Source organism: Salmo salar, chromosome 21 (genome assembly GCF_965601325.2).
Source record: "Salmo salar chromosome 21, fSalSal1, whole genome shotgun sequence".
NCBI classification, from domain to species: Eukaryota; Metazoa; Chordata; class Actinopteri; order Salmoniformes; family Salmonidae; genus Salmo; species Salmo salar.
In genome coordinates, this window is record NC_138311.1 from 26322045 (window position 1) to 26337411 (window position 15367).

Sequence of the window (15367 nt, forward strand, 5' to 3'; positions counted from 1 at the left end):
CTGACGGGCCGCCCTCAGGTGGTAAGGGTAGGCAACAACACGTCTGCCACGCTGATCCTCAACACTGGGGCCCCTCAGGTGTGTGTACTTAGTCCCCTCCTGTACTCCCTGTTCACCCATGACTGTGTGGCCAAACACGACTCCAACACCATCATTAAGTTTGCTGACGACAGAACAGTGGTAGGCCTGACCACCGACAATGATGAGACAGCCTATAGGGGGAGGTCAGAGACCTGGCAGTGTGGCTCAACGTGAGCAAGACAAAGGAGCTGATCGTGGACTACAGGAAAAGGCGGGCCGACCAGGCCCCCATTAACATTGACGGGGCTGTAATGGAGCAGTTCGAGAGTTTCAAGTTCGTTGGTGTCCACACCACCAACAAGCTATCATGGTCCAAACACACCAAGACAGTCATGAAGAGGGCACGACAAAACCTTTTCCCCCTCAGGAGACTGAAAAGATTTGGCATTGGTCCCCAGATCCTCATAAAGTTCTACAGCTGCACCATTCGAGAGCATCCTGACCGGTTCCATCACCGCCTGGTATGGCAACTGCTCGCCATCTGACCATAAGACACTGCAGAGGGTAGAGATTGAGATAAAACTGTCCAGTATGAGTGTTTGTTGCAGCTCGTTGCGGTCGCTAGCTGCAGTGAACTGAAAAGACTAGCGGCCCAGGGATGGGTGTGCCTTGGGGACCTTTAACAGAATGTGACTGGCAGAACAGGTGATGAATGTGGAGGATGAGGGCTGCTGTAGATATCTCAGATAGGGGAGAGTGAGGCCTAAGAGGGTTTTATAAATAAGCATCAACAAGTGGGTATACGGGTATACAGATATGATGGTATGACCATCTTTAAACAATTGCCTATGCTGCTTAGTAACCCCCCCCCCCCCCCCCAAGGCTTAGACTAAATGGTGTTGATGTCTATTCTCCTATCCAAACACAATTCATGCTATTCAGTTCCATTTAATTACCAGGAAACCTATTAGTCTGTAATGTGATATATTTGCACACACGCACCAACGCACCCACACACAGAGCATTATAGTTGCGCCATAAACATGTGTCCACACAAGTAACAAGTAATTGCTTTGATATCTGTAGTATTCGCTCTCAAATCAAGGACACGCGAGTATGTAATGAACAAAGTGTAATTGCTTTATTATCGGTGGACACACATCAGCTGTATGTGACCAGGTGAAAAAAAACTTTCCAAGCCAAACTGCTACACACAGCCTACATCGTTGTCACCATATTAGCTAAAGTAATGTCATAGTCAACATAGCTAATATAACTAACGTGTTAGTAAACGCGCTACAATCATGCAGTAACGTTACGGTATATAGTCAGTAAGCAATTACACCGGCGGGCCCCGGTGGCAATAAATGAGTAAAACCAAAAGCTTACCTTGACTTGGAAGAGTTCCGGTGTTGTGTTGGATAGTCATAGCCAGCTAGCTAATACAGCATCCCTCTGTTTGAGCAGGGTGTTTCAGTAGGCTAAACTAGCTAGCTGCATTTTCCAGCTAAGTAAGAAAAACTGAAAGTGAAAAAAATTACGAAGTATCTATCTCTCTCTCTATTTCTCTCTTGCTTCTGGTTAATTTAGGAAGAAATGTATTAATTCAAAACTGTTCAACTATTTTCTTTCTCTCTCTTTGAGTTATGGCATTAAATTAGTGTCATTTTCAAATACAATCTCTTTTTGGGCTTTGTTGTGATCAATTTGCAGTGTACAAATTATGTTAATTATGTCCCCCCCCCCCCAACCATTCACTGGGGTATTGGTAATGTATTCTCACTGCAGATATCAACCTCAGAGTGGTGCTGATAACTGTGGATGCCTGGAGTTATTAACCATAATCAATGGCATGTTCCTCATCCATTTAGAAAGGAGTTTGCAGGATCGCCAGGAAATCCCATGCAATCAATATCTCTCTTAACATACTCTGCTTATGAAAATCAACGGATCTGACCGAACTGCATTGTATAAATAGGCTGCTTCTGTAGATGTGCATGTATGAAGATAGAAATATAGATGTACATATATAGAGAGAAAGAAAGGCAGAGAAGGTGAGAGAGAGAAAAATGGATGGAGAGAGAGAAAGGCAGCTATATAGAGATAAAGAGGGAGGGAGAGAGAGAGAGAAAAATAGACAGAGAGAAAGAGAAAGCCACAGATGCACAGGTATGCTCAGTGGTTCCTATATCCACATACTCCAGCAGCAGGAGGAGGGTAGGAGAGAGCAACACTAGACACATACGTACAGGTAACTGAAAAATAATCCAAACACTTGAGTAAATGAGGGATACAAAGCAGGTGCTTCCACATACAGTAGGTGTGGTTCCTGAGTTCATTAAGCATCCCATCATGCTTAGAGCTTATAGAAATTCTGAGAAGGTCATTATTTTAGCCACTATCGCTATGCCCCCATAGGATGACAATGTCCCAATCCACATGGCACGAGTGATCACTGAATGGTTTGAAGAGCATGGAAACCATATACCATGGCCGTATCAGCCACCAGATCTCAACCAAAGAAAACACAAAAGAGAGAAGACAGAGAACACCAACAGAGATGCAGGATAGCATCATTCTAGAAATGTCAAGCAGGCAGATCAATGGTTCCATGTTACACTGTCTATTGCCATACATCAGTGTGTACACATGTCAATACAGACCACTAGGCTGTCAACACACCATTATACTCTCTTCCTGGGATAGAAATGAATGGCAGCTAATAATACACAATACAAACAACACTATAAGACAGACACACAAACACACACACAACAAGCTTTCACTGCATCTAACTTGTTTATTTGATACATTCCACATGTGAAGGAACAACTGCACACAGTGAGTGTAACTCTGACTCATCAATAAAATAATAAATATTAGGTTGGTGGTGAGCAGTGGTAAAAAGTACTTAAATAACAGTTCTTTAAAGTACTACTTAAGTAGTTTTTGGGGGTATCTTTACTATTTACATTTTGTAAACTTTTACTTCACTACATTCCTAAGGACAATAATGTACCTTTTTCTCCATACATTTTCCCTGACACCCAAATTTTGACAGGAAAATGGTCTAATTCACACACTTATCAAGAGAACATCCCTGTTCATCCCTACTGCCTCTGATCTGGAGGCCTCGCCAAAAACACATGTTTTGTTTGTAAATTATGTCTTGGAGTGTGTCTTGGAGTGTGCCCCTGGCGATTCAAATATTGTGCCATCTGGTTTGCTTAATATACGGAATTTGAAATGATTTATGCTTTTACTGTTGATACTTAAGTACATTTTAGCAATTCCATTTTACTTTTGATACTTAAGTATATTTAAAAACAAATACTTTTAGACTTTTACCCAAGTAGTATTTTACTGGGTGACTTTCACTTTTACTTGAGTCATTTTCTATTAAAGTATCTTTACTTTTACTCAAGTATGACAGTTGAGTACTTTTTCCACCACTGGTTGTGAGTGAAGTGACGTCCCTGCCCTGACAATGAACGTTGAGCCCTTGGAGAAAGGCTACTATATCGAAGGTGGAATCTATTATAATCTGTTGCTCTTTGATCCCACAAAGCTTCCCAGGGTCCCTACACCTTGAGCCCAGGCATGTACTGTACACACTAGCAATCTAAGAGTGTTGTGTCCCATGGCGGGGTAGTGTTCTCTTCCCCCCTCCCCACAGACTATGTTTAGAAGCCATTACTCCAGGAGCGGGCCCGCTGAGCAGGATGTGTTTAGTGATGTGTGTTGTTTGGCTTTCAGATGACTTTAAGGAGTGCATCAATAGACCATCTATGCCTCTCTAAATCCCCTTTTTCTGTCTATCTGGTCCCTTCATGCCTGTTTACTGTCTCTCTCTCTCCAATTCAAAGGGCTTTATTGGCATGGGAAACATCTCTCTCTCTGTCTCCCCTCTTAGGGCCTGGAGTTTTTCCGGCCAGGTCATGTCGTCAGGCAAGGAAATAATCCTGGGTTCCTGCAGTCTGTCTGTGTTGGAGAAGTCTGGTCTACAGGGTGTCTAACTGACAGGCGGTGGCAGCAAATCTAACAGGCTGACTACACCGCTTGCGTCGTGTGTGTGCGAGCACGAGCGTTACAAAATAAATTTAGAAATCTATATTATTCAATTATTGTACCCACACTGCTCGCGTGCGCCAACGACCGTTTGCGTTGCCAAGGGCTAAAATAGAAGTCAGTTCTATTTGTGACGCAGATCACGCTGCAAGTCCTGCCTCTCCCATCTCCTCATTGGTTTATAGAAGCAGATACCCACGTGCCATCTCCTCATTGATTATACCCACATGGGTGACTGAAAGACGAACAAGGTCAGTGGCGGTAATGCACCTAATTTATGAAAGTTACCAATCGCAATATAAAGTCAAGAGAAGAAAAAGCCTGGAAGGAGGAGAGATGACTAGAAACGATTCGGTTGACCGTTTTATGTGTGGATTAATTGTCGGAGTAGAGGAACTTGTGCATTTCAGGTAAAATAATAACTCAATGTTTATATCCCAGGACAAATTAGCTAGCAACAGCAAGCTAGCTAAATAGGACAAATTAGCTAGCAAGTGCAAGCTAGCTAGCTAAATTGCCATAAATGTTTAATGCTTTTCAACCTTTTTTTTGATATTTTAACCTGCGTGTCGTGATCGCGTTTGGTGTGGGAGGACAAAATAAATGTATGCACGATGGCGCACGATGGCGGTTTGGGTTCCGTGTAACGCACTGTCAACCTGGCCTTGGTCTGTCCACCGCACAATCACACAGCACCGGAAGACATATGGACTGGTCAGACTGAGTCTAAACACACACTGACGCTGATGGAAACACACACACACACACACTCCACAGAAACCAAGCGTAAAAAAATATTTTCTGCAATTGCTATTCAATTTTACAGTGTCTGGTTGGCTATTAAAACCATTGCCAGTGTCAAGCACAGAGGGAGAATGAACACACACACACACACACACACACACACACACACACACACACACACACACACACACACACACACACACACACACACACACACACACACAGAACAGAGGTTATAACAGCCATGTTGAAAGTCATTAGCTGGAGAAACACAAGCACACCCGGACTCCACATCGAATAATTATGGGATTTCAGAGCACTGCAAACTCTGGGAATGCCATCCAGACATTGGGATGGGAAAATCAATTGAATAGCAGCTTTATCCACTCTCTCCAGAGGCCTAATTAAGCTTTCCCTGCCGATCCCTCGCACACAACTATTCAAGGCTATAGAATTCCAAACGATTCCACATCCTAAATATTGAACAATAGAGAATTCCCATCGGATCCAAATGCTGCATAGATAGAGTAATGAAAATAAGGAAACACAATATAAATTCTCATTCTCTCAATCCCCTCCATCTCTGTTGTTCTCCAACCCTCCCCCAGGAGAGAAATCAACAAGCGAGAATGACCTTTACACTTAAGGAAAAAATACCTTTAAGTTTCTCTGTGTGTGCGTTTGTCTGCCTGTCTCTGTTTTCTTACAAACAAAACACATGATCTCATGTGAAATAAATGTGACAACATGGCAATGCAAAATTTCAACCAGTTGGGTCTCCTCAGAGGAGGAAGGGGAGGACCATCCTCCTCAGTGAATTTCAGTTAAAATAATTATAGTGAAACATAAAAAAAGATATATATTATAGATAAAACTATACTAAATATATTCACATCACCAAATAATTGATTAAAACACATTGTATTGCAATGATGGTCTACAGTAGCCTCAACAGCACTCTGTAGGGTAGCACCATGGTGTAGCTTGAAGACAGCTAGTTTATGTTCTTCTCTGGGTACATTGACCTAGGAGGCTCATGGTCCTCACCCCCTTCCATAGACTTACATAGTAATTATGACAACTTACGGAGTATGTCCTCTAACCTATTAGAGCACTTGCAGCATGAACTGATAAGTTGTCCACCCAATCAAAGGATCAGAGAATAAATCTTGAACAGAAAACATAAGCTACATCTAGCTAGCACTGCAGTGCATTAAATGTAATGAGTAGTTGACACAAAGAGAGAGAAAGACAATAGTTGAACAGTTTTGAACAAATTAATTTCTTCCAAAATAAAGGAGAAGCAAGAGCGAGAGAGAGAGAGAAAGATTGTATGTTTTTAAAATTTTCACTTTCACACATTTTTGGTTTTATGAATTATTGCCACCGGGCCTTCCGGCGTAACTGTTAAACTGCCTTCTGACTGTACACTGTACTGCATGATTGTAGTGGGTTTACTAACGCGTTAGTTCTAGAATGTTGACTATGATGTGACAACGATGTAGGCTGTGGTAGCAGTTAGCGGTTATGATATGAAGGTTTGGCTTGTAAAGGTTTTTTCGCCTGGTCACAGACAGCTGATGTGTTGTGCACTGAAGTTCACAAGCGAAGGGAGGAAGAGGTTGTTGCGAGGAATTATACAGTGCATTCGGAAAGTATTCAGACCCCTTGACTTTTTCCACATTTTGTTACGTTAGCCTTACTCTAAAATGGATTCAATTGTTTTTTCACCTCATCAATCTACACACAATTCGCCATAATGACAAAGTAAAAACAGTTTTATTTGCAAATGTATCAAATAAAATAAAATGGAAATATCACATTTACATAAGTATTCAGAACCTTTACTCAGTATTTTGTTGAATCACCTTTGGCAGCGATTACAGCCTTGAGTCTTCTTGGGTATGTTACTACAAGCTTGGCACACATGTATTTGGGAAGTTTCTCCCATTATTCTCTGCAGATCCTCTCAAGCTCGGTCAGGTTGGATGTGGAGCGTCGCAGCACAGCTATTTTCAGGTCTCTCCAGAGATGTTCGATCGGGTTGAAGTCTGGGATCTTGCTGGGTCACTCAAGGACATTCAGAGACTTGTCCCGAAGCCACTCCTGTGTTATCTTAGCTGTGTGCTTAGGGTCGTTGTACTGTTGGAAGGGGAACCTTTGCCCCAGTCTGAGGTCCTGAGCGCTCTGGATCAGGATTTCATCAAGGATCTCTCTGTACTTTGCTCTGTTCATCTTTCCCTCAATCCTGACTAGTCTCCCAAGTCCTTGCCACTGAAAAACATTACCAAAGCATGATGCTGCCACCACCATGCTTCACCATAGGGATGGTGCCAGGTTTCCTCCAGACATGACGCTTGGCATTCAGGCAAAATAGTTCCGTCTTAGTTTCATCAGACCAGAGAATCTTGTTTCTCATGGTCAGAGTCCTTTAGGTTCCTTTTGGCAAACCCCAAGCGGGCTGTCATGTGCCTTTTACTGAGGAGTGGCTTCCGTCTGGCCACTCTACCATAAAGGCCTGATTGGTGGAGTGCTGCAGAGATGGGTGTCCTTCTGAAAGGTTTTCCCATTTCCACAGAGGAACTCTGGAGCTCCCTGACCAAGGCCCTTCTCTCAGATTGTTCAGTTTTGCAGGGCGCCCAGCTTTAGGAAGAGTCTTGGTGGTTCCAAACTTCTTCCATTTAAGAAATATGTTCTTTGGGATCTGCAGACATTTTTTAGTACCCTTCCCCAGTCCTGTGCCTTGACACAATCCTATCTCAGTGCTCTATGGACAATTCCTTCAACCCCATGGCTTGGTTTTTGCTCTAACATGCACTGTCACCTGTGTTACCTTGTATAGACAGGTGTGTGCCTTTACAAATTATGTCCAATCAATCAAATTTACCACAGGTGGACTCCACTCAAGTTGTAGAAACATCTCAAGGATGAGCAATGGAAACAGGATGCAAAGGGTCTGAATAGTTATGTGAATAAGGTATTTTTGTTTTTTATTTTTATACATTAGCATTTTATAATAACCTGTTTTTGATTTGTCATTACTGAGTATCGTGTGTAAATTGATGAGGATATAAAAAAAAAAAAAATTTTTTTAGAATAAATCTGTAACGTAAAAAAAATGTGGAAAAAGTCAAGAGGTCTGAATACTTTCCGAATGCATTGTATATACAATGAGCAAAGTGATCATGCTGTTTTTATGTGGCTGCTATGAAAGTGAACTGTGTTTGCATGTGATTAGGGGTGTATACATTCCTCCAATTCTGTTGAAAAAACGTTTCTTAAACAGAAGCAAACGGAATGAAACTGGGATAAACACACCTGAATTTATCCAATAGAAACTCACATTTGCAACTGTTGGACTAATGATTACACCCTAGATCAGCTAGCTGCAGGCAAGAGTATGCAAGGCGGTATTGAATGTGTCACTGTCTGTCACCTTGATTACTCAAAATTCTGAGCTGGGTGAATGGGTGACTAGAATATGAATGATTCAATATGCTGTTATGGAAATAAGGCCATGCTCATAAAAGAAATATCATCCTCCCTCATCTTAAACGATAATTGATTACAACATGTGACAACATGAAACTACACATGTGACAACAAAACCCAGGTGTCAAATGGGAAAATATTTTACTTGAACCTTTTACTGCAGTGTGCTAAATCAGTGTCACACAGAGTGATTTTTTGTAGTCTTAAACAAATCTATGTCAGATACAGAGTTGAAATGTATTACATTTTGAGTTTCATCCCAATATTACACTTTATAAACGGAAATATAACAAAACCGTTTGACATAGAAACATTGGATTTTTGGCGTTTCCACCCATGAGCCACCAGGCCATTTGACTGCAGGAAAGGGCTACAAGACATAAATTACATTAATTGAAACCGTCTTGGTCCCCTGCAGGCTTTATCTAGTTACCGGTTTGTTCCAGTGCTGTTGTTAGGATGTTTTTTGAATATTGAGTCAGGGTCCACCTCTTGGTTAGCATATTTTGAGGAGTGGTCAAATATATGTGTAGTTGTGCCAACTCTCAGTAGAAGTGTCATAGCAGTTTAACCCTTGTGTGGTGTTTGGGTCTGTGGAACGCAGTTTCAGTGTTTACTAAGAAAAATGATAGAATTAATAATATTTTCTACCTGAGACTCTTTGCCCTTTGCTCATTTTCTGAGAAGAACATGTAAAATAACACATTTTCATTAGGTGCACACAGTGCACCCACCTTCACATTTATATTACATATGTGGTGTTCGGCTCCACTGGACCCGATGGTAATAAAAGTGTGGAAAAGTGTGTGTGTAGGTGAAAACATGTAAAAATGAAACAAAAAGGTTTGCTGTGTGCCTTCACTCTGTCTTCCTCCTCCCTGGGCCTGCTGTTTCAACATAGCACCAAGAACCTGTCTGTCTCCCTGCCTGTCTGCCTGTCTCCCGCTTTTCTCGCACTTTTTACCCTTTGTAGTGTGTGAAACTACCCAATGATGTGGGAACCTGCACAATACATTATAAAAAAATCTGTATTTTCCCACACTCTACCCCAGCCAGGTGCAAAAACACAACAAATAAATAACTTTGCATGTGTGGCTCCTTACCACAATCAATCAGTATGCAAAACTAATCTCTGCTCAGAGGGCCTTAGAAATCATTTTTTGCAGAGAGAGAAGCTAGTGTGGAAGGAGCGTCTTCCATTTTGGAAGAAGAAGAATTTTCTGAATATGAGGATCATGTTTCTGTCAATTCGGAGTCTGACAGTTAGTTAGAAGAAGAGGATGAGATTGATCCTCAGCCAGCCCCAGGACCATGTGTAGTGTTCCAGAAACACGTGTTTTAACATGTGAAATGTCACATGTGTAGTGTTCCAGAAACACGTTTTCACATTTGAAAATATGTGTTTTTGTAACACTACACATGTGAAAACACTGGGGTTCTTTTACACATTTTAACACCTGATTCAACACTACAAATGTTATAGTGAAAAATCAACACTAGGTTACACTGGCCAATTTGCTGTGCAGAAACAATTGAACCAATGAAGGGAAAACATCTAACTCAACAAAAGAAAGAAAACCACAGTCAATCAAACTAACCACTCACACATTACACACAACTCCTTGAGCTGCCAACTAAAGAAAACCAGGTAACACCAGATAAAACTCCACATAGATAAGCACGCCAGACAGGCTACATAACAGACTAGCCAGACAGCCATACAGCCTACAGAACACTGTCATAAGAGTGACATACCACCATCAGAACCCTAACCTAAGCAAACTCAACCTAACCCGTGACCCATGCAGTGCTTATGAAGACATATTGTCTTGTCTTTATCTTGTCTGCCCATAGATACTATATGAGTCACCAGGTAATAACCATGATCATGACTACAGAAACAGCTGACGTTTCACACACACACACACACACACACACACAGCTTTTTTCCCGTGAACTGTCAGAACTTTTTGGGGAGTCAAAATATATACCCATTTAAAATTATATTTTCCTAACCGCTGACCCTATACCTAAAGAAGGAAAACACACACACACACGGTTGGAAGGATTGAGAGGTGAGGGGATCAGCGTAAGACTGCCGTCTGCTCCTCTCTGGTAGAAAGAGCTGATTTATAGGAGAAGTGTGTCTATAACCTACACTATGTGTGGTTAACCTCTAGTCAGCAGTAGGGCTAGGTGAACACATCGTGTGTGTAGTCCCTCTCCAGCTGAAACACATCATTCATGGGTAAGGTGCAGTGCCCCTCTGCCCTTTGTGTCTGTCTGTGTTCCTCCGTCTGGAAAACCTTTAAAGGTCATCCTTTAAAGCCTGAGACATGTCCTCCACCATGTCTGCCCTACACAAACACAAGTGAGACCAGGACTGGAGCCAGGGGTAAATGACATGGAGATGGGGAGTAATACCAGGACTGGAGCCAGGGGTAAATGACATGGAGATGGGGAGTAATACCAGGACTGGAGCCAGGGGTAAATGACATGGAGATGGGGAGTAATACCAGGACTGGAGCCAGGGGTAAATTACATGGAGATGGGGAGTAATACCAGGACTGGAGCCAGGGGTAAATGACATGGAGATGGGGAGTAATACCAGGACTGGAGCCAGGGGTAAATGACATGGAGATGGGGAGTAATACCAGGACTGGAGCCAGGGGTAAATGACATGGAGATGGGGAGTAATACCAGGACTGGAGCCAGGGGTAAATGACATGGAGATGGGGAGTAATACCAGGGGCCCTGGGAGAGAGACTGTATACACAAGAGCTTAAGACAGGCAAACACACACATATATTGCACATACGTGTGCACATATACTGTATGTATACAGTCCGTCTTCCCTGTGGCTCAGTTGGTAGAGCATGGTGTTTGCAACGCCAGCATGGTGTGTGCAACGCCAGGGTTGTGGGTTCGATTCCCACGGGGGGCCAGTACAAAAAAAAAAGACAGACCATAGCGGGTCAATTCAGTACTTTACCTGGTAATGAACCGACTAATGTCTGGGAATAATAGATAGCCAAACTGCAGGCCTTTCAACTAGGAGGAACAGGCGAGATGTCTTTCTGACCAACTGATATCTAATCTGAAAACAAAGGCCTGTTTTTTTAAATGTTACCCCCTTTTTCTCCCCAATTTCAATCTTGTCTCATCGCTGCAACTCCCAAACGGGCACGGGAGGCAAAGGTTGAGTCATGCGTCCTCCAAAACATGACCCGCCAAACCTCGCTTCTTTACACCCGCCCGCTTAACACGGAAGCCAGCCACACCAATGTGTCGGAGGAAACCCCGTTCAACTGACGACCAGGGTCAGCCTGCGGGTGCCCGGCCTGCCACAAGGAGATGCTAGAATACAATGAGCCAAGTAAAGCCCCCCTGACCAAACCCTCCCCTAACCCGGATGACGCTGGGCCAATTGTGCGCCACCCTATGGGACTCCCGATAATGGCCAGTTGTGATAAGCCCGGGATCGAACCCGGGTCTGTAGTGACGCCTCACAAAGGCTAAGTTTAAAGCAATTTGAGGGATGCCAATATTCATCGCAATCCATCCACATCAAGACATGCAAGCTGAAATTCCAAAACGAACTCTGAACCAACTATATTAATTTGGGTCCAGGTCGAAACAAATGAAACATGCATGAACATTTAGCTAGCTAGTTTGCCGTTGCAGCCCTGTGTGAAACATCATAAACATTGGGTTGTTATTTTACTTGAAATGCACAAGGTTGACCAATTTTGAGTCACACAAAAGTGTGTTCTCTTCTCCGACAATTAATCCACAGATAAAAGGTTTGTTTCTTGGAATTTCTCTTCCTTCAGTCTTCTTCTTCTTCTTCTTCTTCTTCTTCTGTGGACTTTATATGGCAGTTGGCAACCAACTTTAAGGTGCATTTACCACCACCAACTGGACTGGAGTGTGGACCTCAGTTCATCTTTCAATCACCCACATGAGTATATGCTCATAAAAAAACTGGGAGATGGGAGAGGCGGGACTTGCGGCGCTTCAAGTGTCAAAAATAGACCAAGTTCTATTTTAGCGCCAGGCTATGCAGACGCTCGTTAACGTGTGCCAGCAGTTTGGATGAAATGATTGAATAACATGTATGTGTACATTTATTTCCCAACGCTTGCGCACGCAACGCGGGTGTTGTGGTCAGCATGTTAAAGACACAGTGCCTGTTTTTGGGGCTCAGTCATTGACAGTCTGCAGCAACTAGTTAGCTCACTGAAACAGATTACTCTCAGCTCTATCAATTCCTGTCATGAACAAAGTTTCTCTCTTCAATCTTTTCTCCTATCCATTTTCTTCTTCGACCTTTGCATTTGTTCACAATTGATGCTCAATTTGCTGCTGTTTAGAGCCAAAATGATTTTCGCATTAACCCTTGGCGACCCTGAGACAGAGCGATAAGATTACTGGGTGTCTGCCAGTCTCTCTCGCTGCATGGGGGGAATGCTGTCTAGCTCTGAGAAGTGTCATTCAGTATGTCAGTCATGTTTAAAATGTAGATAGGCAGACAGGTAATCATACTCCATCCAGCCCCAAAGACAGACAGAAATGTCAGTTTCACATTTAAAAAGCTCAACAGACATATAATGAATGAGATTGACACAGGGAAATGGGTAAGGGGAACGCCCTATGCAATTATCTCAGCTCCAATTATCTCAGCTTCCTTCATTAAGGTTAGTGGACACACACACACACACACACACACACACACACACACACACACACACACACACACACACACACACACACACACACACACACGCACACACACACACACACACACATGCACGCACGCACCCACAAACACATCTCAACTAAGTGACGAGAATTCCTGGAACTACTAACATTTGCCATTAAAACAGACGTCTAGCTTAATCCCACCACTCAGGTGGGAGGAGCCACAGGGAACAGGGAGTAGAGAAAGAAAGAGGAAGTGTACATACCTGAGCCTCTCTTAGAGACTGTCTTCATGGCGCGGGACAGGGTGACATACAGCAGGATCAGGAGAGGGCTAGGAGGCCTCATTTTCCCCTTGACCTAACAGCCTAGGATACAAAGAGAGAGAGAGAGAGAGAGAGAGAGAGAGAGGAAGAAAGAGCGAGAGAGAGGGAGAGAGAAGAAGAGAGAAGATAAGACAGTCATCTTTCAAGAGAAGATAAAGTTGCCCCTTGTCCCCCACATCGAAGATAGCACAGCCATCAGAGAACAAAGATGTTATATTAAACCCACACACTCATGTACGCACTCTCACACACACACGCACCTAAACACATACACTCCTTTACTTACATTCCGCTAATGGCATCTAATGATTTCTTCTTGTGATTGCAATAGAGGGAGAAATTTTCACCAAATACCATTCCGCGGCGAAGATGCTGACGGATCAATAAAGACATAATGACGTGTAAAGAACACCATTTTATTTTATCTCGGCTTCATTAAAAATGGAGGAGTGTGAAGGTTGGCGTGAGGGGGATTTCAATTCAAAGGATGGCTATTCCACACACACGTGTGCGTTCATATAGAAATGATCCTAGCCGACTCTATGGACCTCGTAGATCATGTTACCAGATGAAGGCGGTAGGTTGGTTCATTCTGTGGTTCATCCCATGGTGGTAAACGACACCCTGTGTGGTAGATACCCTGTGTGTTTGTGTGTGTGTCTTAAATTAGATGGAAAACACACAATTGTTAATCCATTGGTAACTCCTGATCAGCACTGGTGTTGAGGAGTACACCACATCAGTCACTGGCTTTATCAATAAGTGCATCGAGGACGTCATCCGCACAGTGACTGTACGTACATACCCCAACCAGAAGCCATGGATTACAGGCAACATTTGCACTGAGCTAAAGAGTAGAGCTGACACTTTCAAGGTGCGGGACTCTAACCCGGAAGTTTATAAGAAATCCTGCTATGCCCTCTGACGAACCATCAAACAGGCAAAGCGCCAATACAGGACTAAGATTAAATCGTACTACACCGGCTCCGACGCTCGTCGGATGTGGCAGAGTCTGCAAACTGTTACAGACTACAAAGGGAAGCACAGCCGCGAGCTGGCCAGTGACACAAGCCTACCAGACGAGCTAAATCCCTTCTATGCTCGCTTCGAGGAAAGCAACACTGAGGCATGCATGAGAGCATCAGCTGTTCCGGACGACTGTGTGATCACGCCTAAATGACTACAGACCTGTAGCACTCACGTCCGTAGCCATGAAATGCTTTGAAAGGCTGGTCATGGTTCACATTAACACCATTATCCCAGAAACCCTAGACCCACTCCAATTTGCATACTACTCAAACAGATCCACAGATTATGAAATCTCTATTGCACTCCACACTGCCCTTTCCCACCGGGACAAAAGGAACACCTACGTGAGAATGCTATTCATTGACTACAGCTCAGCATTCAACAACATAGTGCCCTCAAAGCTCATCACTAAGCTAAGGATCCTGGGACTAAACACCTCCCTCTGCAACTGGATCCTGGACTTCCTGACGGGCCACCCCCAGGTGGTGAGGGTAGGTAGCAACACATCTGCCACACTGAACCTCAACACTGGAGCCCCTCAGGGATGCGTGCTCAGTCCCCAACTGTGCTCCCTGTTCACCCATGACTGCATGGCCAGGCACGACTCCAACACCATAATTAAGTTTGCAGACGACACAACAGTGTTAGGCCTGATCACCGACAATGTCGAGACAGCCTGTAGGGGGGAGATCAGAGACCTGTCCGTGTGGTGCCAGAATAACAACCTATCCCTCAACGTAATCAAGACAAAGGAGATGATTGTGGACTACAGGAAAAGGAGGACCGAGTACGCCACCATTCTCATCGACAGGGCTGTAGTGGAGCAGGTTGAGAGCTTCAAGTTCCTTGGTGTCCACATCACCAACAAACTATCATGGTCCAAACACACCAAAACAGTTGTGAAGAGGGCACGACAAAACCTATTTCCCCTCAGGAGACTGAAAAGATTTGGCATGGGTCCTCAGATCCTCAAAAGGTTCTACAGC

The 15367-nt window shown here is 43.5% G+C and overlaps 1 protein-coding gene across 2 annotated transcripts in view; it reads right to left on the reverse strand.

Moving 5' to 3' along the window:
• Positions 1–15367, reverse strand: part of LOC106582011 (interleukin-1 receptor accessory protein-like 1-B) — a 308398-nt gene that overhangs the window by 259630 nt on the left and 33401 nt on the right. For both annotated transcript variants that reach the window (XM_014164644.3, XM_014164641.3), the window contains exon 2: positions 13293–13394. In XM_014164644.3, coding sequence (XP_014020119.3) covers positions 13293–13374 — 82 coding nt within the window. In that variant the 5' untranslated portion in view covers positions 13375–13394. The remainder of the gene's footprint in view (positions 1–13292; positions 13395–15367) is intronic.